Genomic DNA, 24113 nt, shown 5'->3' on the forward strand with positions numbered 1-24113 from the left:
CCAGGAAGCAAAAATGTCATAATGAGAACATTAAAATTTCAAATAGTTTATTTTAACATTTAAGTTATTCTTACCCTTGCGTGTAATGTAAACCACAGATAGGAACCATTATAATAAATAATTGTGCAGTGTCAATCATTTGAGTGATGATCACATGACTTGAAATTAGCATCGTGTGTATTTTCTTTTTTTTTTTTTTAAATGTAATTGTTGCTCATGGGCCCTGATGTATAATATTTGTGTCCCTTTAAAATCAATCTCATCTTCATTTTCTCCAACATGACTCTTCGATCTTTTGGAATTTAAGGTTCCTTTTTCTTTCAAGAGCTCACTGAGGTCAAACTTAATCCCTTTCCCACCAACGTTCTGGAAAATGAGAAAAAAAGTTCTATTTAGATATTTTGTAATATTACATTGAGAAGATTTATATGCACGTGTGTGTATATAAAATAAGTCAACCTTTGCGTTCAGTCATGGCTGTGCAGCTGTTCTCTCATCCTGGCCGCAATGTTTTCTCTCCTCTCAAGGTGTTTCTTCAAATCTTTAACTTCGGAGGGCATCGTGCTGTTCCACACCATCAGCACCGACTGGGCGTCTGAGAGCGTACGGAACAAGCACGCTTAGCAAGACTCCATCCACACTGAACTCTTGACAATGCATTCTCACCCCACTCGCTCTTGTCCTGCGGGAGTCTTCTGCCCAACACCAGCACCACATTCTTCCAGTTTTGTATCTCTGAGAAAGCCGAATTTCAATAACGGGAGAGATCACAATCATCATTTCTTGTAGAAATCGTATGAACGCTTAAAGATTTGAATGTGAGACTTCAAATTGAATGTACTCATAAATAATATCCACCTATGAATGCCGAGGCGATGCATCGTAGCGAGTGGCATCTTGGTGGGATGACCCGTAACGTGTGGTGCTTGTTACCCAAGTCCAGAAGTAGCAGGTGGCCCCCTCGGGTGCCCACCCAAAGCGTGGCAGTGCTCTGCCCGACCAGCAGGGACTTGACCTCCGCCCACCGGGCCCAAGACGGGGAGCCGTCGGCGGGCTCAACCGCCTCGCCCCCTCCGTCGGAACCGCGTCTACGAGGAGGTTGATTTTAAGTTAGGACCGAGAAAGTGAGCATGGCGGTTCTTGTTTGCTTGACCTTATCATTTGCGCGCAGTCAATGCAGTCCATCATACGCTCGCTCCTCTTGTCCCAAACCTCCACGGTGGCCATGCCGGCTTTGCTGAGGTACACGTATTTATCCACCGCCATCCGCCACACGCTGGCCTCGCCTCTGGGCTGATGCCTACGGAACCAAAGTTCTGTTACACAAGACGGTTTTGAGTAAAGTATTCCAGTCGGCGCGTCAACTTGAATTGGATTTACGGGAGCGTTACGGCGTTGCGGGTGTCCATGTTCCGGCTCACGCCGTAGTCGGCGCCGAATGACAGGATCCTGGTACCGCAGCCGGCCCAAACGCAGCGACCGTCCAGAGAGTACGACGACGAGCATAAGCACACCACGGGAGTGTTGACGGTGCCCAGGACCAGCGACTTCACCGGCTGACCAAACTCCTGATGATGCAAGAAAAGCGTTGCAGATAAAAAAAAGATAAAAATGATTTTATGCTCGAACCTTGAGAGCAGAATCTTCGTAAATGGTGAGGAGGCCGTCAGCCGTGCCAACCAGCAAGTAGTTTTTTCTTTGCCTAAAAAAAATGCAGATTGTAGATTATCAAAGAGGGTCGTGAATTTAAAATCCGTTTTGTGGCAACTCACAGGCGTGGAGGATTGACGTGAAAGTAGAGCGAGGTGACGGCGTCAGTGACGTTATTCAAGCGGTACCACGTGGACGCGTTCTCGCCGCTGAGAACTACCAGCGAACCCGACTGCGTGCCGGCCACCAGCCAATCGGAAGTCTCGCCGGGGATCTGGACCGTCACCAGGCATAAAACGGGACTGCTGTCGATCTCCTGAATGGACAAGTTTCAGAAGATTTGTCATACATCGTGATGAGCTCCACTTCCTGTGGTTATCGTCACAGTTTTAGAGACCGCCGTCACTTGTGTGCGTGTTTGAGTACCTGTGTGGTGACCTGGTTGCCGCCCAGGTCCACTGAGGTGACGGTTCCTGTCCTCTGTGTGCTGCTCCCCCCTCCCAGCCAGGCAGTGGCACCGCTCACCGTTACGCACTCGGCATGCACATGCCTGGCCAGCGGCATCTCTCTCATCAGACACAACATTTCGCCCGAGTTGAGCCGGGCGAAAACCTGACCGCAACACAAATGTAATCATCGGCTAACTATTACCCGAGCATAGTGGGGGATTTAAATTTTTTTAAAGATGTTCTCACCTGAGCAGATGTGGGTCGATCATGAGGATTAACCTTCAGGCAATCCTTCATCAGAGCCTGGAAGTCAGGCCAAGGGGTGCAGCCGTAGTGCTTCACCGGATCTACATAAAAAAATAAATAATAATAATTTATGCTGTTATGCACACATCTGGAATGATAAATAATAATAATAATAATAATAATAATAATAATTTTCATCTTGAAACATTTATTTAATAATAATAATAATAATATTTTTTTTATCTTGAAATATTTAGCTGAGAAATTTGGAGGAACTGAAGAAAAGATCCATTTGAATTATTGACGTGCTTCAAATTGTCAGTTTGTTGTTTACCCGGTAGCTTTCCCTGCACGGCCACCTCGTCAAACTCGCTGGGGAACTTGACGCCGTCACAGATGCGCTCGCCGCCCGTCAGCAGGTCGTAGAGAAGGAGCCCGAACGAAAAGACGTCAGCCTGCTGGTTGTACGTCACGTTCCCTCTGGTGACTTCGGGTGCGCGGAAACCTGCACGACAGTGAGGTCTTGCAGTCAAGCTGTTGGAAACCATCAGGTGGTCGGCCAACGATCTAACCTGGCGTGCCCTCCGAGCTGCGGACGCCCATGCTGCAGCAGTACTGAGCGATGCCGTAGTCGGTGATCTTGGCGATGACGTCGGCGTCCGTCTTGAGGTTGAACAGGAGCACGTTGTGAGGCTTCAGGTCGCGGTAGATGATCATGGCCGAGTGGAGGTACCTGACGGAACATAGCGGACCGCCTCGCAACATAAACTCACTGAAAATCTGTACTTGCGGCAAAATTTCCATTCAATTCAATTTTCGCAACATGGTCGCTTACCGTAGTCCATCGGCCACGTGCAGAGCGATCCTGTGCCTGAGCTTCCTGTTCAGGCTTCCTTTCTTGTGCTGGAACAGGGAGTCGAGGGAGCCCCGCATGGCCAGCTCCATCACCAGGATGTGCGGAGACGAGCCGGCCGCCAGCAAGCCCACCAGGCTGGGGTGGCGCAAGCGACCCAACACCACCAGCTCCTGGAGACCAATTCTATTGGAGGATGTTCCGATGGAGGTCGAACCTTGGGGCGCTTACCTGTCTAAGGAGTCTGTAGATGTAAAGTTCTGAGGCGTGCTTGTTGAATAACTTGACAGCCACTTCTTCATTCTTGTAGATGCCTCGGTAGACCGTGCCAAAGCCGCCGTCGCCTGTTGGTTGAACACATGCGCTTACTGAACAGTCCATGCAATTCCCATATTATATATCTCATTTTTCACCAAGGAGGTTGGCTTTGGAGAGGTCCACGTGCAGCTCGTCGCTGTCCAAGGTAGTCCCAGCCGGCTGATCGCTCAGGACCACGTCCGGAGCGACCTGAGAGATGGGAATGGTGCAGTGAGGGTCTTCGGGGTTCACCAGAAGAAAGTCTGAAAAGATAGATAGGTATTTCTTACATTTTTTTATGAAGATGTATTAACGCGGTGAGGTCTCACCCTGGTCGAAATGTGCAAAGAGGTCTTCTAGCAGCATCTTGCTCCACTCGTGACCGTCCTGGAAGCTGTAGAGAGCCCACTTCTTCAGGAGAGCCTCCCCGCTGCCGTGCACGTCGGTGCTCAGCAGGCCCGGGAACCACTCCTCCAGCAGGGAGTCCACCTGGTCCACCACCTGGCCCAGGAGCACCCGTCCTGGCGGGAAGTAAAACAAGGACAACCGCAATCAGATTAATCAGAATCAAAATCCCTAGTTTGTAATCAATATTGGAAAGAGAGGACAACAGCGCCATCTGCTGGTCGGAATACCACAAACTGTTGCTGGACAAGGAAAGGCTTTTGTGAGCTCAAAAAAAAAAATCTCCTCGGATACCTTTCCGCGAGCAGGGCACGGTGATCCGGAGCACGCTGGAGACATCTTCCCGCGCCGCCTCCACCAGGCAGTAGACCTCAATCGACCAGCTTAGGTGCACGCCTCGATTCCAGCACACTTTTTCAGGCGGGCGCGCTTTCTCTGTGTAAACGCACACACATCAATGACTCCGAGGTGCGGCGAGACGTGATCGGCGAACGCTCGCTACCTCTGCCGTAGAGCAAATAAGCCGAGACCTCCAGCAAGCGGACGATCTGTCTCGACCAGAAGTCGGCCGGGAAGTACGGCATCTCGTACTCTCGAACGATCAACTCCGAGTTCTCGCAGTGAGGTAGCTCAATGCTCGGCTTGTCTTTTGCTAAACTGGAGGTGCGTTCAATCATATAAAAAGGTATCCATAACATTTTTCTATTTTAGTTTTTGCATTCAATTTTGTTTGTACCTGCTGGGCACAAGCAGCTGATCTTGTCCAAAGGGCAGCGCGATCAGGAACTTCTCCAGAAGTTTCAAGTAGTGCACAGCACGACTGGCGGGGAAACATTTGGTCTCGAGCAGAAAGTTTTCCATTGCTGATCGCTGAAGCACTCCTTGACGATGCTTCCATCCATCCTTCAGGGTCAGTTTCTGCAAATAATAGTTGATAATTCTCCATTTAAAAGCACTTAAGTTTTTTTTCTCCAGTGGTCTTCATTTAATCACGAAAGAAAATTGTGACAAACCTGCGAGAGGACGTTGCAGAGCCACTGTGGATCGATGAAGTAGAGCTCCTGAAGCTGGAGCGTGGGATCGTCAAAGTGCAGTAAGACCCCTTGAAGACGCAAAAAAATAAATAAAGCATTTATTAAAAAAATCAATGTGGCACTTGAGCACACTCATGCGGATGTGTCACAACCTACAAAACCGAAACCGCTAATGTGCTAATTATTAGCAGCCTAACACTGACCAGCTTGGCTGAGGAAATGGATGGCGTGGGGAAGCTCCGCCTCCTCCAGTGGCAGCTGACTCTCCTGGATGAGGTCCAGCAGCTGCTGTCGCATTAGGACGGGGAACTCCTTCGGAACCCTGTTCCTCTCCTGGAGAAGCCTGCGCTCCAGCTCCACGTAGCTGTCGGGAACCAGCTGGCCCATCACGGGCTGACCCTGGATCTGCGGGTCGAAAAGGGGTGAGGAGAGATGATTCTGACGGAATGAAGTGGAGCTACCTTGAAGTCGGTGGCCTCCTTAGCGATGGCCTTGCGCAGTCGGACGAGGGTGTCCGAGTCTTCGCAGGCCGACACGGTGAAGTAGTCCTGGATGGTGGGGAAGCCCTGATGCTTGAGCAGCTCCTCGCGGATTTTGTTGAAGCAGGCTTGGAAGGCCACGTCGTCACTCACGTCTATGTGCGTTCCCACCAGGATGACCGGGGAGAGAGGCGCCACCGCCTTCGACAAGGAAGTGAAGCATTTCAATTGATCATCTGGCATCCACGGCCTGTTGTCGTGGCAACCTTGATGTTGAAGAGCCAGGGCTTGAGCGCATCCAGCTGCTGGGCTCCTCTGCTCAAGTCGTGGACCACCAGGTAGAGCGCTCTGGAGGAGAGGAAATGAGCCTGCGAGCCGCACACCTCATCGCCACCTGAGACGTTTGGATTTGATTTGGTTCCCGAGTCTTAATTCACCTGAAAATAACGTGTGACTCCGCGCACCTGAGAAATCCCAGACATTCAGCACCATCTTCTTCTTGTCCCGTTCCCTGATGGTCCAGTCGCGTACGTCCACGCTGGCCCCGGCCGTCCGTTTGAAGGAGGACTGTTGCGAACGCTTGATCTTCATCAGCTTATGGATCAGGCTACTCTTCCCGCTGCCGGCATTCCCCACCACAATGAGCTTCATCCGGTAATACGGAACGGCCTTCTTGAGACGCTGCTGGAGAAACCTGAGCGAGGGAGAGCAACGTTCTTAAATTGTAAAATGAAAGAAATAATACAGGTCCATATTCTATTCTACCTGACGATGTCCTTGGTTTTGCTTCCGATCAGTTTGAGGTCCATCTGGAGTCGCAGGCCGTCCAGCGGGAGGTCCCACAGTCGGCCCAGCCTGCCCATCTCGTCGGGAAAGGAGCGTAGGCCGGAGTTGCGACTCACGTCCAATGAAGTGAGACCCTCCAGCAGACCGACCTGTGGTGGGATCTAACATTCCAATGTAGCAAAAATCAGCATTTCTGGATGGCCTGGTTCTATTACTGTAGCTCCCCAACATTCATCTCACCTCAACGAGATTGTTGTCACTCAAGTGCAGCTTCTCCAGTCGGGTCCACTTGTGGACGGGCCCGCTTAAATCCAGCTCGCCGATGAGGTTGTGGCTGAACATCAACTCGCGTAGGTTACTGGACACCCACGAGCCCGGGCCCGGTAATACCGCAATCTGATTGGTCCTCATGTCCACCGATCTCAAGCTGGGGATAAAAATAAAATAAAAAATATATATAAATACAGTATATTTAATATAATGATCATAGGTTACTTTGATAATGTTTATAATCCGGGGGAAAAAATAAAATGATGCAACGGTTAAATATAAACAAATTAAATATAAACAAATTAAATGACAAAAATACATTTTTGTGGTTGACTCACGTAGGTAGGCGGAGGATGGCATCGGAAACGCCAGCGAAATTGTTGTTGGCAAGTTTCAGTGTAATGAGCTTTGGCGGCAGCTGTTCCAAGAAACCTGCAGATGATAATTATCTGTTAAAAAGAAAAACAATTCCATCTACAGTAAGTGCCACACCTATTTTGTTGGAGGAGGCGTTGAAAATTTCTAGCTTTGGGCAGCCTGTCAAGAAGCTGGATGAGATGTTGGTCACGCCGTTCTTGCTCACGTCCAGCAGTTTGAGCTCGGGGAGGTTCGACGGGGGCACGGAGAGCTCGGTCACGTTGTTCCTGAAGATCGGCGGTGGAAATGGTTTGGACATCCGAGAAGCTTTTTAGCGCCACTTTGCCGGGTTCCTACCCTTCCATGAGAAGCTCCTCCAGGTGCTCGGCAGCGCGGCCTATCTGGTGCGGGAAGGTCGTCAGCTTGTTGAAGGACAAGTTGAGCTGCCGCAGCGACGGACAGACGGCCGTCGCATCCAAAGCGAGGTGCGGGCCTACGCAGTTGCGTGAGACGTTGAGCGTGGCGAGCGACGGCAAGGCGAGGAGCTCCGCCGGAAGCGACTGAAGCTGGTTGCCCTGCAGGTCCAATCGGGTCAGGCTGCTCAAACTCTACACCGAGAGACACAGTTGTGAAGACAAGCCAGTTAATAAAACCAAAGATTTGGTAGAAATTGAATAGTTTTAACGTCACCTGACAGAGCGCAGGTGGAAACTCCAGAAGGACATTGTGGCTCAGGTCCAGTCTCAGAAGGTGAGCCAGCTGCTGCTGAACCGGGCCGTGGTCCATCAGGCACAACAGGCAGTCCAATTCGTTCCCCGACAGGTCCAGCAGGTGGATCTTCTCCTTCTCCTTGGGAAGCACCAATGAGCTCTCCAGAGACCCAAACGCTAGAAATGCAAATATCCAGAGTTTCGAATCCAATTGAAAAACTAGAATATCCAGAGATATTTTTATAAAAATATGTCCAAATACTTTTTTGGTGTCTTCCATATCGTCTGTGTGCGTGCTCATTGTGCTCGCCGTCTATCGGACCACTCTGGGGAAACAAACGATGTTATCAAATGTAAATATTTTTACAGGGAGTTACACTCACCAGAAGAATATGATTAAAAAAAAAAAAACAAGGCCTGAAAATACGGTACCTCGCCATCTACAGGGATTTGTTAGTCATTACAATAGTTGACAAACTAGAAATCCGCAGGCAAACTGGTCAACTGTTGAAAGACGTACCAAATACATACAATGACGAATATAAACGTCCACGGCAGTGAATGAGTTCATAGCTTAGCATAAAATGCTAACTGTAATAAATAAATAAATCAGCAATGTACGATGACTGTAATGTTTCCAATACCTCCGCACTGGCGTGTCTGCGGCGTCCGTGGTTCCTCTTGAATGAACTCCCCCTCAACTCCTCCGTGGAGTTGTTGTGGGGTTTCAGGGAGACCCCCGTCAGTGAATCGCTCCCTAGTCAACAGAGAATGATTCAGAACTCTTCACACGGTTATAAATAAATGCCGTTCCTCACCGTCACTCTCCATGTCGTCAAGGAAGAGGCCTTCGTCCATGGAGAAGAAGCTGAAGCTGGAGTCGTCGCTCTCGTCCGACATGTATCCAGACGTCAGGCAGGGTTCCCCCGGAGACTTCAGAGGAGCTCCCAGTGTCCTGGAGCGTTGCAAGGACAGAATGTAGCGTGCCAAGCTAGCTCCTTTACCTTCAAGACAAAGAACATACACATCCAATAATTGGTGTTTTTATGTTGAGAGGTTTGATGTTTTGACATTTTTAAAATGGCCGCTTTGTCTAATTTTGGGCTGTCACTAGGTTTGACTGATTTTCAGATAGGTAAATTGAATTGAATAAATAACAATGACGCAAAGTCAATGTTAGTCACCATACAAAAACGCTTCAGGCATGTTTTGTCCTTCTACCTGTTTGTGACATCATTTTTGGTTCACACAGTCACTTTGTTGTTTGCTGAAGGTAAAGGCAAATTACCAAACCAGGTCATAAATCACACTAGCTGGTATATAGGTGTGGTTTCAGCATAAAGAACGCACATTGTCTTAATTGCCCCAAGAGTGCCTGCTTGGTTTTGCTGTGTTTTTCCATTTACTTAGTTTGCAAGGCGTCATGTTACGTCATTCAATCTAAAATTTTCCGTAAAAACATAGTGTAACCTCCTTTTTCGAACTGTTGCCATCAGGCAGACGCTATAGATCAATTAGGTCAAGGACTAGCAGATTCGCCAACAGTTTTTACCCTACAGCGGTAGTCACATTGAATGCCGCTAAACGTAAATGATTATGTCTGTGTATGTTCTTCTGTGGGTTTTTAGCTTGTATTTTTTTATCTTTTTATTCTATTTATTTTTTATCTCATGCGCCGATCGGTTGGCACTTTTTAAATTTCGTTGTACATGTGTGACAATGACAATAAAGATCTATTCTATTCTATTCTTTATTTGAAATAAATAAATGTGACACATTTTGCACAAAATAATTTGAAATAATAAGTGTGATATCTTGTAACAGTCAACATTTTAAAATTTGTTAGAAAATCCAACAAAAGTTGAAAGTTAAAAAAAATTGTCTTTCAAATTTTGAATACAGGGCATGTTTAAATTATTATTATTTTTTTTTTAAAAAGGCCTGAAATCAATAACAAGTGTGGAACTAGCTTAACTAGCTTACTACTTCAATTTGAGCCAGGAAAAAAATATATTGACGCTTTCTCACTTGTGCTGTAACGCAGACTATGCGCTCTGCCTCTCTGGGCCAGCAGGGGGCAGAGCCAAGCTGCATCCAGACGGCCCAGGCGAAAACCACCCAGGCACAAAGCGTTGTTGTTGAGGTCCAGGCCCAGACGGCCCAGCAGCTGGATGACCATAGGCCCGTCTGCGCGTTTCACGCTGACCGCCAGGGCCCGGCGGAGGTGCTGCTCGTGGGCGCCTTGGCTCAACAGCAGCTCCACCAACTCCAGTGGGCCTCCCTTTTCACACACCTACAACACACAACCAATGGAAACGTGGCTCAGGGTTAGCAGAGAAGGTCATAAACCGGTGATGTCCACACCTGGTAGATGAGGGACTCGGTTTTGGTCTTCCTGTTGACGTCGGCCCCGAGCTCGATGAGACACTCTGCCATGACGGTGTCGCCGTCCTCACACGCTTTCTCCAGCATCCTGTAGTGAAGCTCCGAGTTGGCGCACATCTTGGACAGAGCCAAGCACGCTGACCGACGCAGCTGAAGATATAAAAACGAGGATGGCGTGGAGGAATCCATTTCATCGTCAAAATGCGTCAATGGTGTGACATACTGGATTCTTGCCGTGCTCGGGAACGTCGGAGTCTCGGAGGTGCTGGAATATCTGCCGATCAAAATCTTCCCGTTGCAGCTCCACAGCCGATCCCGAACAAGCGTCCAGCATCCTCAGCGCCACCTGGAAACACTGAAGACACACATACGATTATAATTTGTCTTTCATAGCCTTAGATGATTTTAGCTACCTTGAGCAGTAAGTCATAATCCTCCTTGTACTCGCCCAGTGAGGCCACCAGGACTGAAGCTAGTACAGGAACGATCATCCTGGAGAGCTTCTTCTTGGATACCAGGTAGCTGAGCAGGGTTAGACCCCAGTAGTGAATTTCTGCAGGATGATATGGAAACTTTCAGTGACTTTATTTATATCTATTTTTTTATGAACGCACCTCGATCCTGTGGGAACATCTGCAGCGTGTGGAGGACCGTGTCGATGGCCCCCTGCTGGCAAAGCAGATCCACTGCACCTGAGCAGTCGGCCAGGGAGGCGAGCACCTTAAAGCCGCACAACTGGATGTTCGGACACCTGATGAACTACACACAGACATAATAAACCGATCCCAGAATTACTCTGGACTGCTAAATAGGGGCAATGTGTAGACAAAATTGCACCACTCCTATCTGACAGAAACATTCGTACCCTGTTGAGGACTTCCAGGTAGACGGTGTGTGCACCTTCGACCACACACTGGTTCTTCAGGACTTTCAGGGACACGTCGGCCATGTCGGGGTCCGCCACCGAGGAGCCGTGCTCTCGTAAGCTCCGGTCTTGGAAAGGTTAGCGTGTTAGCATTCAGCAGGAGCATTTGGACTTCGGATCTACCGAGCCCATCGTACCTGGACAGAGGAAGACCAAGCTGGCTCGCAGGGCCTCCAGTTGAACTTCCGGTTGAAAGTTGTGGACCTTCATGACACTCAGGATTTGACCCACGGCCATGTTGAGCTCATCCAGGCCGGCGGTCCGGCCTCGGAAGAGGAGGCCGAGCAGGCGGCAGGCGTTGACGGACACCCGAACCGAAGCCGGGTGCCTCTTCATCATCTCCGCCACGTTGACATGGAGGCCGCTGGACAGCAGCGTGGAGCGCATCTTAGCTATGAAAGCAACGCGAGATATTCGTGTCAATTATTTGCAGATTTTTACTTTTCACCTGCTCACCATCCTCTGCAAATAGAGGAGGTCCGAGGAGGTCCACCATTGAGGCTATTTATTTTTTTACTACGTGTGTATGTAGGAAGCCCAGGCCCACTTACGATTTCGTGTGACCAGTGTGGCGATGGCACTAGTGGCAGCCTGGAAGACGCGGGGCGAGGAGGAGTGAAGCAACATGGCCGCCATCAGCTGTCTGTGAACAGGAGTCCTAAAAAGACATGCACCACAAAATGTTTCGAAACTTATTGTCACCAATTTAAAAAAAAAAATTGTAATACTAATGGAGTACCGATCATCCTGCTCCTCTTCTGGCTGACTCCTTGCAGCTCCATGCACCAACAGACTGTGAATGGCCCAGCATGCAGCTTCCTGAAAGGGGTCATACAATTTCATCACATTGAATTCACTTCAAGTTGGCTTTGCTTCAGCCCGACCTGAACGTGCGAGTCTGCGGCGTGGAGATCCAGCGCCGTGCAGCAGAGCCCCATCCAGCCCAGGTCCAAATCCAGGTGTCCCGAGGCACCCCCACGGTTCTCCTCCGCCTCGCCGTCCTCTAAGCCCTGCTCGGCCGCCGCTCGGCTCTCCACCATGCTGGACGCTGAGGAGCACGATGTCACGTGTGAGGGAATCTTTGTGTATTTTGTGCTTAAATTGTGTGTGTGTGTTCTCACTGAGGTCTGCCAGGCAGGAGAGGGCGGCGGCTTGTAACGTGGCATTGTGGGGGAATGTCTGACAGGCCCTTACCGCCACCCGGGCCACGCCGTTCAGCACCAGGATGTTGTAGTAGCTCTCTGAGTCGACACACACGCATAATTGCACATAGCGTCAAACATTATATTGTCAAACACGCAAGATATTCATTTACACGCACGGCGACGCCCAAAAGACATGCATTGATTTTGTCCCTGTGTTTACTTCTCATCATTGCATTTTTTTTTTTTGGTGCAAGGTGACTGAGGGTTTTGTAAAACGAGTCATTAAGAGCTCAACTGACATGTTCATGCATAGTTAACATAGTAAGCATGTGTTCACGCTATGTGCTCAAATATGCTTGGCAGATAAAAAAAACTTCCTGTATTGAAGATTTTCAGGTGGATTTAGAACAGAATTCACCGCACATGGCATTTTTCCACTTGTAAATAAATATGTGACGGACATGCTGGAGATTATTTGTCTTTCTTATTAATATGGTAATAATTATTATGATTCTGCTGACCTGAGGTGAACCTTCGGAACAGGCAGCACGCTGTCTCCTGGAGCTCCTCGTTTTGAGGGAAGGCATCCATGGCCGAGATGAGTGCAGAATAGCAGCGAGCGCTGCCGGACATCAACATTTCCACATTGCTGCCTGCAAGGAAATATTTTTTTTTCGATAAATGTTGAGGAAATTTAGCAGCTGTTGTTTGATGTATGAATAGTTGCGTTGTTTATTGGCAGCAAAATAAATGAACAGGAAGTTGGCCAATCTGGTTCGAATCAGCCCTTTTGGGCTAATTCCAGTGCTTTGATGAACACTAATTACGGAATTTCCCCAAGAGCGGCCCAAACGAAAGCAATTATCATGCACCAATGGGTAACACTGAAATGCAAAACTTCCATAATTCCCTTATGATGTTCTGCAGGTTATGAATATGAGATTTCATACTTAATGAATAGAGATTGAAATGTTCCCAAGCCACAAATTCAATTTCCAAATAGTGCAAATAATATTTACAGCATACACAGTTGCCCTTGTTTCAGTTCAGGATGTTCCATGCGTTTTATTAGCGCTATGTGACATCCAGTAGAACGATTTCAAGTTATCCTTTGCCACTTCGTAGAAAGCCACGGAATAAATGCCATGACACAATCGGCCCACGCTGTTAATCATTATGTTCACCAAGCATTGACATTTATGCCGAGGCTAAATATGTCCCGACATTACATCCTCAGCGACCTATTTCCACACAGAACAATAATAAAGCAAATATAATGAGGTCAAATTACATCCACTAGGAATGGAGGGAATTTTTTTACAGTAATTGATCCATGAAAGTCTTTATGAGGACAAAGGTCGCAGAGTTGCTAAAGGAGAAAGCTAGTTAAAATGGCTGCTGAATTACAGGAATGTGACAATGTAGCTTCCGGTAACAGTCATGGAAGACTGTTCCTCACTTTTACATGATTTAAAATGTATTTTACTTCATCTATGAACTCTTTTGGGGTGTACAGATGTGGTCAACGCCTATTAGCATTAGCACGTTAGCCTCTCCTTGTTTTTGCTACTATTTTTAACCTTGTTCCGGCCTGTCTGGCCAAGACAGGTTTAAAAAAACTAAAACAACATCAGGACGGCTCTAATTAAGCAGTTGACACATATGAAGTAAACACGTGTGTGTCTGACATGTCAGCATGCGCTTCTGAATTGGAAGTTAGTCAAGTTGAGCCGGAATGTCCGGAACGGCAGAAACGATTTACATTTCAAGTTTTGCTGTCAAAGGGTTGACAGAAACTTGATCCCAGGTAGACTTTCTGCCAGATGGCAACAAAAAAGAATGCATGGCTTTGGCCAAGTTAAAAATATAATGATAGACTTTCGCAATGTCAATTAAACCCACAATCAGACAGATTGACTTTAAGATGTTATTTGTATACTCGATTGTGGCAATAATGATGAAGGAAAGTCTTACTGGGTCTGGACAGGGGGAGGAGAACTTTCATGGCCTGCAGCAGCAGCTCGGGGTTCCCCGGGAAACCGTGCAGGGCGGCCAGAACCGCCACGTGGTCTTGGTTCTCCACAAACGCCACTAAATGCTCATCCCTCACTGCACCATTGTAAAAACAAAAAAGGCATTACATAATTTCATTCAAAATATTTTGTCACTTCAGGCTCACCTCGATGAAGGAGCGCCCGCAGAGCTCGGCAGCCTTGGAGCTGCACCTCCTCGTTGGAGGCGAAAGACTTCATGGCCTGCACCACCAGGCCGAACACGTCCTCCTCAACCTCCTCCAGCAGCAGCAGAGCGATGGCGTCTGTGTGACGGAAAGAAGTCACCGTTGATGATGTCACATGCTCTCCAACAAATCAAGCTGATCTTCTGAACATGGTTTTGATTACAAAAGTGTCTTCACAAGCAATCTTGATCTTTTTTTAGTGATGAGCCTTCAAATGTTGCCACTGTGCTGTAGCTAACATGGGAAAAAAAAAATCAAGGCCACGTTAAAACAAAATGGCAGACTTTTCATTTAGTTTTTCATTGGGCGAAATTGCAAAACTTTCAGGCCTGTCAATATGCAAATGTCAATGCAGGTGCATACTCAGGTAATTAGTTTTTTTGTCAGCGGAAAAGGTTACAAAAGAAAAACATGAGATGGAAGAGTTGTACGTTTCCACTAGCAGGTTTAATTACACAATCCTTAATTAAGCACCATTACAAAGGGACATTCCGCTACGTAATGAAAGCTAATTTTGTCTGGAACTCGGCTCCATTATCTTAACTTTGCAGTTCAATGATTGCGGTTGAGGATAAATTTTGCTTATGTAAGATAAGCTTATGTTCTTGGCAAAGTTACTTCACGTTTGCTTGATGATTCTGTAATTATGTCTTAGCTCCACCTACTTCTTGGTTCAATTTACTTCCACGTTATTTCCTAGGTTAGGCCACGGCTCACTTGCAACAAGTTACATCAACATTTTTTTCGACGTTGTGACTTTTAAGTTACATGTATGCACAAATTCTTGCCTGGAATTACCGTAATTTTCGGACTATAAGTCGCACCGGAGTATAAGTCGCACCAGCCATAAAATGCCCAAAAAAGTGAAAAAAAAACATATATATGTATATAAGTCGCTCCTGAGTATAAGTCGCCCCCCCACCCAAACTATGAAAAAAACCGCGATTTATAGTCCGAAAATTACGGTACTTATTATTTTCTGGGTTACATTTTCACTCAAGCGACTAGTTACTTCTTAGGTTACATTTCATTCCATTCACTGCCTAGTAAAGGTTATTTCTGTTACTGCATTTCAATATTTATTTTTTGTCCTGCCAAATGAACTTGTTTTACGTTTGCACGACAGTAAATGTAAAATTATGTGTTACTGATGATTGCTTGGGAACAATTGCTGCAGCAAAACGAAAGCACTTACACACCACACAAAAAAAATGAACTGAAAGTAAAGTTAAAATAGCCACGGCCCAAAAGTACCTGAGCGGAGAAGGAGCGCCAGGCATCGGAGCGCGACTGTGGTTACCCGGCAGTCAGAGAGGTACTGTGAGAGAACCCTGAGGATTTGCCTGCGTGCACAAACACACACACACGCAATTGATTAGATTTAAAAGGGCCAATATCGACAGATATAATGGGCCCGGCAATTCATGACTTTGTTAGCGAGACGCAGTGACTTACAGGTGAGGTGTGTTCAGTTCCTCCAGCATACTTGGACGTATTTCCAGCAATTGACACAACAGTGACCAGCCCACCTTCGGCAACAGGATGACATCATTACTATTTGGGACAAAAGTCGAATCCATACAAATAGTGGCGGTGCGTTCAGGTACCTGCTGAACTCCTCTGCTTTCCATGTGTGACAACAGTGCAGCCATAAGTGGCTCTTGAATGTCTTTGTCTGCAAATAGCTGACAGGCTGAAACAAAGAGGATTCTTTACATCAGTTCACTTTTGCTTTGGGGCCCTGCTATGATTCTGAAATGTGATTTACTATGAAGATTAGTTGGACATACTGAACATATCTACATGAAAACTTCAAGTCCAACTCTGGGTCAGAGCAGGACTAGTTGAAGATATTGGGCTAGCTGGACTAATATTAGATAGGGATGGAGTAGTTAAAGGACTAGTTGGACATTGGAACTATCAAAAAAGGATGGACTAGTTTGATATTTTCTGTAAGATAGACACTAGTTGGAAGGTAGAGGAACATTGGACCTAGTAGTCAAGAAGTAGTGACATTGTGACCAAAACGTAGTTGGACATTTGATCTACTCGGGAAAGTGATTGAACGACTAGTGGCTCTTTAGTGAAAGATTTGGTTGGACGTGATGCTCAACGTGACGCACAAGCAGCCATGCACGAGGTATCACCTACCATGGTCGGTGCGCGACAGGAAGAGCAGATCCTGCAGGATCTGAATGAGCGTGCAAAGCTGCCTGTCCTCCTGGGGGCTCTTGAGCCTGACCAGGAGCTTCCTCAACCTCTCCTCCAGCTCCTCTTTGTTGTCCATCTCGTCGAACGAGCCCCGGGCGGTCAGATCATGACAGCCTCGAGGAGAGGCTCCGACGGGCCGAGCGGCCACGGCAGCCTGGCCGGCCGGCAAGAGGGGCCGCACGGGAGGCTGCTGCGAGTCACCGCATCGGGGCGCATGTCTCATCTAAAAGTCAACTTTCGCTCGCCTTCCTCTTTTTGTCTTCGCTCTTTGTTTGTGTGTGGTGCTCCGTTTGTGACAGCCACAGACAGGCGTGTTTTTGCCTCCCACGATCACATCATATGACTCCGTGCAGGAACAGGAAACAAACTTCCCGTTTGGAACGCGACTGAAAGAAGCGGTCGCCCAGGATTTCGTCTCCTCTCCGGTAATTTGTCCGTCATTCAAACTCGGTGTGTAGTTATACTTTACTCGAAATATTCCGTGTTGTTTTCTTGGTGTCTTTCTGTAAATAAGCGTTTAAAACTGTAATATGAACTACCCCCTCACTTCCCCCTCTTTTCTTCTACGTCGATGTCTGGTGACAGCCGCAATATGAAAAGTATCGGGATTGACCCATGGCGCCGTACCGCGTTGGAAAAAAGACGCAATTAAAATAAAAATATATATACATCATTATTTTTATCGATTGTATAAATAGTAGAGGTACAAATGATTCACCCTAACAGGTCGTCTCGTTGAATTGATAGTGGTCGTTTAATTCTGAATGTGTAAAACTAAAATTATCACAATAATAATTAAGAATCGGATTATACCGATAAATCAATTGATAGATTTCCAGTTGTGTTACAGTATTTTCCCCCCCAATGTTTTGGCCTTGTTATTGTCAAAGGCATTTGGAGCCTATACTGACACAGGTAGCCGCCTTCCAAATGTATTTAAATTATATGGTACATTGAAAATGTCATTCAAAATACAGAATATTAAACTAAGCAACAGTATTAAAGATTATATGAAAAATATTAACTATAAGAAATAAATTGATAAAACACAAAGCTCGCAGGTCTTTATGCGTAGTCAGCGAATGCCAAGGAGAAGTGGCTTTTTAGGCAATGGTTTTTGGAAAACAAAAACTGCCAAAGTGGGGATATTCACAGTCTGTCTAGAGTGAACTGGATAAAACCATGTCTGTATTACTATAAAAGTTTTTTTTCTCTCGAAACAGAATAATAAAACAAAAACAAGTCGTGGGTTTATGATGAGGTATTTCTATTCAAATACACTTTTCACTAACACCGAATGGAAAAATACATTGAAGTCCAACTGAATAAAAACCGTTTGGAGCCTTGTTTAAAGAATATTAATACTGTATTACCGCTAGCACTTGTCATGTCAGGTTGCCAAACAAGTCAGACAAGTTTGCGCATATGCCTAAAAAGGCCTACATTTTTTTTATTATTTGCTGTTGAAATATGATTGTACATCCTGAAAAATTGTGTTTTTACTTTGTGTCCAATTTGAACTTTATTCCAGAAATTTCAAAATGATAATCAGCCATTAGTGTTAAGTAACAATTTTTAAAATTACTTTAATATCCAATATGGTGAGAATACAAATCGTCTGTTATAATAGTAACCGATCATTTCTCCACAAAAAAAAAAACATTATTGTATTTATGGAGTGTACATGTACATTCGACGCATGTAAATGACGTCACATTTTTGGGGAGGGGGGGGGGGTGAGGTGGCTGGTTTGGTGACGTCGCGAAAACATGGCGGAACAGCGACTCGGGGCGTAATTCGTATCAGCTCAGCAATAATCATTGAACAAAGTCGTCTGAAATCGCAATTCCCCTCCCCACACGCACGACACGACGCTCCAGTGAGTTTTTCTTGCAAAGGGGGGGAAAAAATTGCGAAATTAGCACTTTAGCTCCTTCAAATGAGCAAAATGAGTCTCTGAATCTTCTCGAAAAGCGTAGAAGACGCTTCGTAAATGATGTCCGACAAGTGTCAAGCGAAAATTGGAGGTCTTCGTTGTCATCCCACCCAGCCTTGACAGCTCCCGAGTGAGAGGCAAGGAAAAGGTTGTTGTTTTCCGGCTGAGTTTGACCCCCCTCCCCGCTTCCTATGTGCAACAGGCAGGACGATGAGTACAGCTTGACGCACTTCAGCAGTGGCAAAATCGTCAGCATGGGCATCAAGAATCAGAGTCCTGCAGAGGACGATGGCGAGCGGCGTCTCATCAACCCGTCCGACATGTCCCGGAACCCCCCCACGCAGCCTTTCGTCTACGTGCTGGCCTTCTTCTCGGCCCTGGGTGGCTTCCTCTTCGGCTATGATACCGGCGTGGTTTCAGGAGCCATGCTGCTCCTCAAGCGGGAGATGAACCTCAACACCCTGTGGCAGGAGCTGGTGGTCTCCAGTACTGTGGGGGCAGCGGCCGTCTCCAGTTTGTGTGGTGGCTTCCTCAATGGGTTGCTGGGACGCAGGAAGTGCACACTGCTGGCCAGCTTCATCTTCACCTTCGGCGGGTTCATCCTGACGTTCGCACCCAACAAGGAGGTGCTCCTGGTTGGCAGGATCATCATCGGCCTCGGGATTGGTGAGTGTCTGTTGGGACCGTGTAGAAATGTTTGCGATAAACCAGGAATTGAAGAAATATATATTTCAAATATAGTTGTAGAAAGTCAATATTCGTATAATGTATTATTATAATTGATTCCTGACTTAATCACACCAATGTAAGATTGGTCGTTTTTTCCCCCCCCCTTCTATGTTTATAGTTCTGCCGCTTGAGTGAGGCAGAAAAAATAGTGAGCTGTGAGTGTTTGCGCACGTAGCAATTGTTGTTTTGTCAGCAAAAGTCGTTTTTCCTGTCGTAAAGAAATTTCAAACATGTTCAAAACTGTTAGCGAGCATTGAAACTTCCTGCTGCATACTTCTTCCCACCAGGCGTGGCCTCCATGACGCTCCCCGTGTACATCGCCGAGGTGTCGCCCCCCCACATGCGAGGCCAGCTGGTCACCGTCATCACCGTTCTCATCACCGCCGGACAGTTCATCGCCAGCGTGGTGGACGGCGCCTTCAGCTATATGAAGCAGGATGGCTGGAGGTACGGCATGGTGACCAAAATCACATTGCGGTCACGGAAAAACTACTCGCAGCATCATAAACAAAGATGCAAATTACATTGAGGAGCGACCGTCCGCGTTGTATTGTAACGTAACATGTCTTAGGCAGTTTTGCTAACAACTTGCGTGTTTGCACTAAATGACGTATAAACTTAACACCTCGGCTAATTAGTAATTTGCATGTGACAGACAAGCATGCAATCTGCAGTTGAGTGCTACATTCAAAACGAGTTTTTCAAACTCCGTTTTTTTTTTTTACCTTGCGGGAGTTTGCTTTATTTATCTTGACACCAGAGAAGCTGTGAAACTTTTTTTTCTCTCACATCAACTTGCATCTACTTCTACAAAAATAATAGAAATGAGCTTTTTTTTTTTCTCTCTCTCAAATAACCCCAAGTCTTTGTTTCAAAATCATTCACGTACATCTTTCGTTGCTCAAGGTACATGTTGGGTCTGTCGGTGCTGCCCTCCATCTTGCAGTTTGTGGGCTTCCTCTTCCTGCCCGAGAGCCCCCGCTGGCTGCTGCAGAAGGGCCGAAAAGAGGAGGCCCGTCGCGTCCTGAGTCGCATCCGAGGCTGCCAGGACGTGGATGAGGAGTTCGACTACATCAGGACCAGCATCGAGGAGGAGGAGAAGGAGCTGCATGGAGGTGAGGAGGGGCGAGTTGGCAGTGAATATTTGTTATTCGGAAGGGCTCATGATTCAAGTATCATTTCAATCCAATGTAAAATGTCATCATTGGTTCTCCAGGTGGGATCATTCTTCTGCGCATGCTCGCCCACGGGCCCACCCGCAGGGCTCTGATCGTTGGCTGTGGCCTTCAGATGTTCCAGCAGCTGACAGGCATCAACACCGTCATGTAGGTCTTTATTTTCTCGGAGGGGAGGGTCTGGCTTTTCGGCACCTGGCGTGACCTTCTCCTCTTCTCCTTCTAGGTACTACAGCGCCACCATTCTGCAGATGTCAGGTGTACGCGAAGAGAGGCGGGCCATCTGGTTGTCGGCCGTCACCTCCGGGACCAACTTTGTGTGCACGTCCCTCAGCATCTGGCTGGTGGACAGAGTCGGGCGCAGGAAGCTGACGCTGGCCAGTCTCACGGGTGAGTAGTCCAAGTATTTTTGGAAAAACCCAAAACAAAACCAACTGAGGTCAAAAAGACAAAACGAAATGAAAACTAACTCGTAGGAAAATTCCAAACTATTACAACACGGAATGCCTTTTTGTAAGTTGAATGCACCCGAAGGCGCGGCTAATTAGCACGTTAACAGTTACTGCAGTTGAAGCCAAAAATGTTTTTACCACGCATACCTGACACACCGCAATGAACTTAAAGGACCAAGCCCAATTTCTAAACAAACAAAAGCAAGGCCTGAGCGAGTAAATGCGTTTCATTTACGTTTTAAAAACACCTGTCAGAAATTTTGTGCAGTGCCAAGAAATAACGGTCACAAAATACCGATTTAGATTTTACCATAAGAGTTGCCCGTTAGGTCTCAGGAATATATATCACTTTTAATACTGGATTCTTTTTAAAGGTACCACTCTGAGTCTCAGCGTTTTATCGCTGGGCTTCTTGCTGTCAGCTCAGTACTCTCCCGCAGTAACACTGCGACCGCTCGACTCCCACAACTCCTCCTGCGTACAATACGGGTAAATATAATATATATTTTTTTTAATGACAATGTATGCCTGATCTTCATTAATATGTGGTTGTTCTCATCAGCCACTGTGGAGACTGCATGTTGAATCCCGCTTGTGGCTTTTGCTACCGCGAGAACAGCAGCAGCGGCGTTTTTGACTCCGCCTGCCTGCCCGTCGATCCCAAGACCACCGAGCACTCGGCATGGGGACGGTAGGTTGTTGTGTTTTCCTTTTATTGACTTGAATCGCAAAAGACTTATTTATCTTTTTATTCGACAGGTGTGTCAACAAAACGGACTCACAAGAGGGTCCATTCTGGGCGTACAACTTCTGCCCCACGTCTTACTCTTGGATCGTGCTGATGGGTCTCCTCCTCTACCTGACTTTCTTTGCTCCAGGTGTGCAAGCATGCTTTTGAAACAATACAACTTGTCATTATGACGTCATTAATCGTTTGAGTGTCTATTGTCATGCATTTGGAAAATGAAAATAACCGAATGGGAATGCCTGTGTGTGTGTGTTAGGGATGGGCCCCATGCCTTGGACTATTAACTCTGAGATCTACCCACTGTGGGCTCGCAGCACTGGAAATGCCTGCTCAGCCGGCGTCAACTGGATCTTCAACGTCGTCCTCTCTCTCACATTTCTTCACATCGCCGAGCTCATCACCTATCAAGGTGACTGGTCAAACAAGGGTTGCGTTTCACGTTACCTTTTCGAGACGAGTTTGGTTTCTAATTTCGGTTCGCACAAAATGGCGTAAGAATTTCAAATTCGATTTTCAAACAGGGTTTTCAAATGAGGGTTTAAAGACCAGTTTAAGTGTTCAAAGCGCTGACAAAATTTGTCTTTTTGTTAGGCATCTTCTTTGTGTACATGGGCTTCACCGTCCTGGGCCTGGTCTTCACGTTTGGGTGCCTCCCTGAGACGCAAGGCCTGCAGCTGGAGGACATCGAGAACCTGTTCACGGGTCCGTTCTGCTCCTGCGGCACCTCCCCGAACCTCAGCAATCAGAACATCCAGTACATCCGGGTAAAAGGCAACAATTATCTGCCGTCGGACAACGACACCTCTGACATAGACTAGATTGTGGCGGCGGGATTCTGGCTTTTTCTTGTTTGGCTTATTTTTCGTATGAAGACTGCTGCGGCTTGGAGGAAAATCATCTGCTGCCCTCTACTGGCGAAGAGCATAAATTGAGCAAAATTTGCACCTGTAGATTTTTTTTATTTTTTTTATTGTGGGACCTTCCTACTCAGGCAACTCTGATCAATCTGTGGCTTCATCTCACATGGGTACGACTTTCCTCCTAACATTCTTAACATTCAAATCATCTCCAAGGAAAATTCAAAGGCAAAGCAAACACAAAATTATTTTTAATATAAAACATAAATGTTTTAGACCTCTGTAAAAGATGTCAACAATATGAAAAATACCAAACATCTCTAAAGATTTTTATTTAAAATACTGAATTTAAAAGGTGATAATTCTAGTGCAATTTGAAGGTCCAAAAAACGTTTTGATTGATGGCTGTGACTTATGGTTCTCAGCCTTTAGATAGAAAAGTAGAAAACCATTACTTTCTTACTATACCGTATAACCAGCACACTTTCTGAAGACGGCAAGAGTACTGCACTGTATGTTTTGGACCATTGCCTTATTTTATTTTAGCTACAGGGTTGAAGCTAGGAGTTTCGGTTTTACATCACCAAACGTGACAGCCATAGAACACTACATTAGTAAGACTTTATTACTGACACACTCCATTTTCTCTTCTTGAAATGCATTCCTGGGTCATGCTCATGTTTTGGTGCTTGGTGGTGCACTTTACAAAGTAATTGTATTTTATTTGATTTCTTTAAATGACTCACTAAAAGTAGTTGAAATGTTTTTAGAAAGGTCCGGAATTCAGCCTTGTCGACTTCGGGAAAGCGGGCGCCGAAAGTGGCGTAGCCTATATAACTGTAAGTAATTAAAAAAAAACAAAAAAAAAACAAGCACAATATTGTATATAAAGCATTTAAGCACCTTGGCAAAGGTAGAACCACATTTAATTCCTTCGCTCTGTCGCTTTTCTGAAATGTATTTTCTTTTATTTCCACAGCTGAAATGACCTGCTTTGTGTTCTGAGCACCTTTTTACCCCACAGCCTTCATTTTGCATGAGCAGGAGGAAAAGGGCCTTTAGGGTATCCGGTCGGACTCACTCGGCTAGATGTTATTTCAGGGGTGGGCAAACGGTTGTGCTTGAGAGCTACATTTCATTTTTAAATGGGATAGAAGCGTGGCATGTATGTAAATAATTAAATATTTTTTCATTTTCATGTTTTTATTCATAATAAAATAAAAATAATATAAAGTGCAAAATATTAATCAACCAGTGCCATTTTTTTTTAAACCCTTTTTAGAGGGGACACAAATTCATACAACAAATTTGACAGGACTTTTGGAAATGATTAGGAAACGGCTATGTGGCCAACTTGATTGAGTTTGCCCACTCCTGTGATGAAGACGGTCCTCTTTATTTCAAACGGGACCTCAGTGATGTGCAAATTTCTTCTCGCTTAACACAATCCTAACACATTCGCTATTATCACATCCAATTACAATGCAGGTATAGCATTTATATCCATCAATGGCGGTGGATATAGTGTCATGAAAAAGACTGATAAATTCTGTCTGTATACAATTTGCGGCGCACATTAAATGGCTGATATTGATAGTCTAGTCTAGTGGCTCAGTGAGGGTTAAAGGAAAAATGAACAGGGCTGGTCTAAGACTTGCACTCATCTAGGTATGGTGTGATAGGATTTATTTTTAATGGAATATTTATATACATTGTCACTGTCCAACTAAATCCACTAGGTTGTTAAATATAGGAGGCTAGGAGCACTTTTTTTG

The 24113-nt window shown here is 46.1% G+C and overlaps 2 protein-coding genes across 5 annotated transcripts; one reads left to right on the forward strand and one right to left on the reverse strand.

Annotated features, from left to right (window-relative positions):
* Positions 1 to 199: 199 nt before the first annotated feature.
* On the reverse strand, positions 200 to 16695 carry lrrk2 (leucine-rich repeat kinase 2). The gene is made up of 51 exons (XM_037255066.1): positions 16382 to 16695; positions 15838 to 15923; positions 15686 to 15759; positions 15485 to 15573; positions 14171 to 14308; positions 13966 to 14100; positions 12513 to 12644; positions 11968 to 12087; positions 11731 to 11894; positions 11586 to 11665; positions 11398 to 11504; positions 10984 to 11238; positions 10787 to 10914; positions 10536 to 10680; positions 10335 to 10474; positions 10145 to 10276; positions 9901 to 10071; positions 9565 to 9829; positions 8355 to 8540; positions 8181 to 8293; positions 7799 to 7862; positions 7517 to 7713; positions 7184 to 7434; positions 6962 to 7113; positions 6808 to 6901; positions 6440 to 6626; positions 6179 to 6360; positions 5878 to 6107; positions 5680 to 5807; positions 5396 to 5614; positions 5138 to 5339; positions 4914 to 5002; positions 4637 to 4818; positions 4403 to 4557; positions 4195 to 4335; positions 3825 to 4016; positions 3612 to 3758; positions 3430 to 3542; positions 3181 to 3371; positions 2918 to 3078; positions 2680 to 2850; positions 2346 to 2446; positions 2077 to 2262; positions 1773 to 1966; positions 1630 to 1702; positions 1381 to 1568; positions 1154 to 1300; positions 859 to 1088; positions 667 to 735; positions 460 to 595; positions 200 to 366 (listed from the first exon to the last, which is right to left on the reverse strand). Exons 1-50 carry the CDS (start codon positions 16662 to 16664, stop codon positions 468 to 470), a joined length of 7707 nt encoding a protein of 2568 aa, XP_037110961.1. The 5' UTR covers positions 16665 to 16695; the 3' UTR covers positions 200 to 366; positions 460 to 467.
* Positions 16696 to 16784: 89 nt separating this feature from the next.
* Positions 16785 to 23937, forward strand: LOC119124794 (proton myo-inositol cotransporter-like). Of its 4 annotated transcripts, XM_037255076.1 has the most exons (13): positions 16785 to 16891; positions 18580 to 19043; positions 19394 to 19553; positions 20013 to 20221; positions 20323 to 20431; positions 20508 to 20671; positions 21108 to 21222; positions 21296 to 21424; positions 21493 to 21611; positions 21738 to 21890; positions 22073 to 22245; positions 23109 to 23177; positions 23318 to 23937. In XM_037255076.1, the coding sequence occupies exons 2-13, from the start codon at positions 18632 to 18634 to the stop codon at positions 23324 to 23326; spliced, it is 1821 nt and encodes a 606-aa protein (XP_037110971.1). In that variant the 5' UTR covers positions 16785 to 16891; positions 18580 to 18631; the 3' UTR covers positions 23327 to 23937. The 4 variants fall into 4 exon arrangements, with proteins under 4 accessions (XP_037110971.1, XP_037110969.1, XP_037110973.1 ...); XM_037255074.1 differs by lacking the exon at positions 23318 to 23937 and having other exon boundaries at positions 23109 to 23252; XM_037255075.1 differs by lacking the exon at positions 16785 to 16891 and adding an exon at positions 18204 to 18320 and having other exon boundaries at positions 23109 to 23932.
* The last annotated feature ends 176 nt before the right edge of the window (positions 23938 to 24113 follow it).

Source organism: Syngnathus acus, chromosome 6 (assembly GCF_901709675.1).
Source record: "Syngnathus acus chromosome 6, fSynAcu1.2, whole genome shotgun sequence".
NCBI classification, from domain to species: Eukaryota; Metazoa; Chordata; class Actinopteri; order Syngnathiformes; family Syngnathidae; genus Syngnathus; species Syngnathus acus.

What these genes read in the sequence shown, in the direction of transcription:
- LOC119124794 (XM_037255074.1), top strand. Translation starts at nt 18,632, where the DNA reads ATGGGCATCAAGAATCAGAGTCCTGCAGAGGACGATGGCGAGCGGCGT. An exon ending in CATCATCGGCCTCGGGATTG is followed by an intron (nt 19,044 to 19,393) that starts GTGAGTGTCTGT and finishes TCTTCCCACCAG; the next exon opens with GCGTGGCCTCCATGACGCTC. An exon ending in TCCTCCTGCGTACAATACGG is followed by an intron (nt 21,223 to 21,295) that starts GTAAATATAATA and finishes TGTTCTCATCAG; the next exon opens with CCACTGTGGAGACTGCATGT.
- lrrk2 (XM_037255066.1), bottom strand. Translation starts at nt 16,664, where the DNA reads ATGAGACATGCGCCCCGATGCGGTGACTCGCAGCAGCCTCCCGTGCGG. An exon ending in GCCATCCTCCGCCTACCTAC is followed by an intron (nt 6,627 to 6,807) that starts GTGAGTCAACCA and finishes TTTTATCCCCAG; the next exon opens with CTTGAGATCGGTGGACATGA. An exon ending in AGGAGGCCACCGACTTCAAG is followed by an intron (nt 5,340 to 5,395) that starts GTAGCTCCACTT and finishes TTCGACCCGCAG; the next exon opens with ATCCAGGGTCAGCCCGTGAT.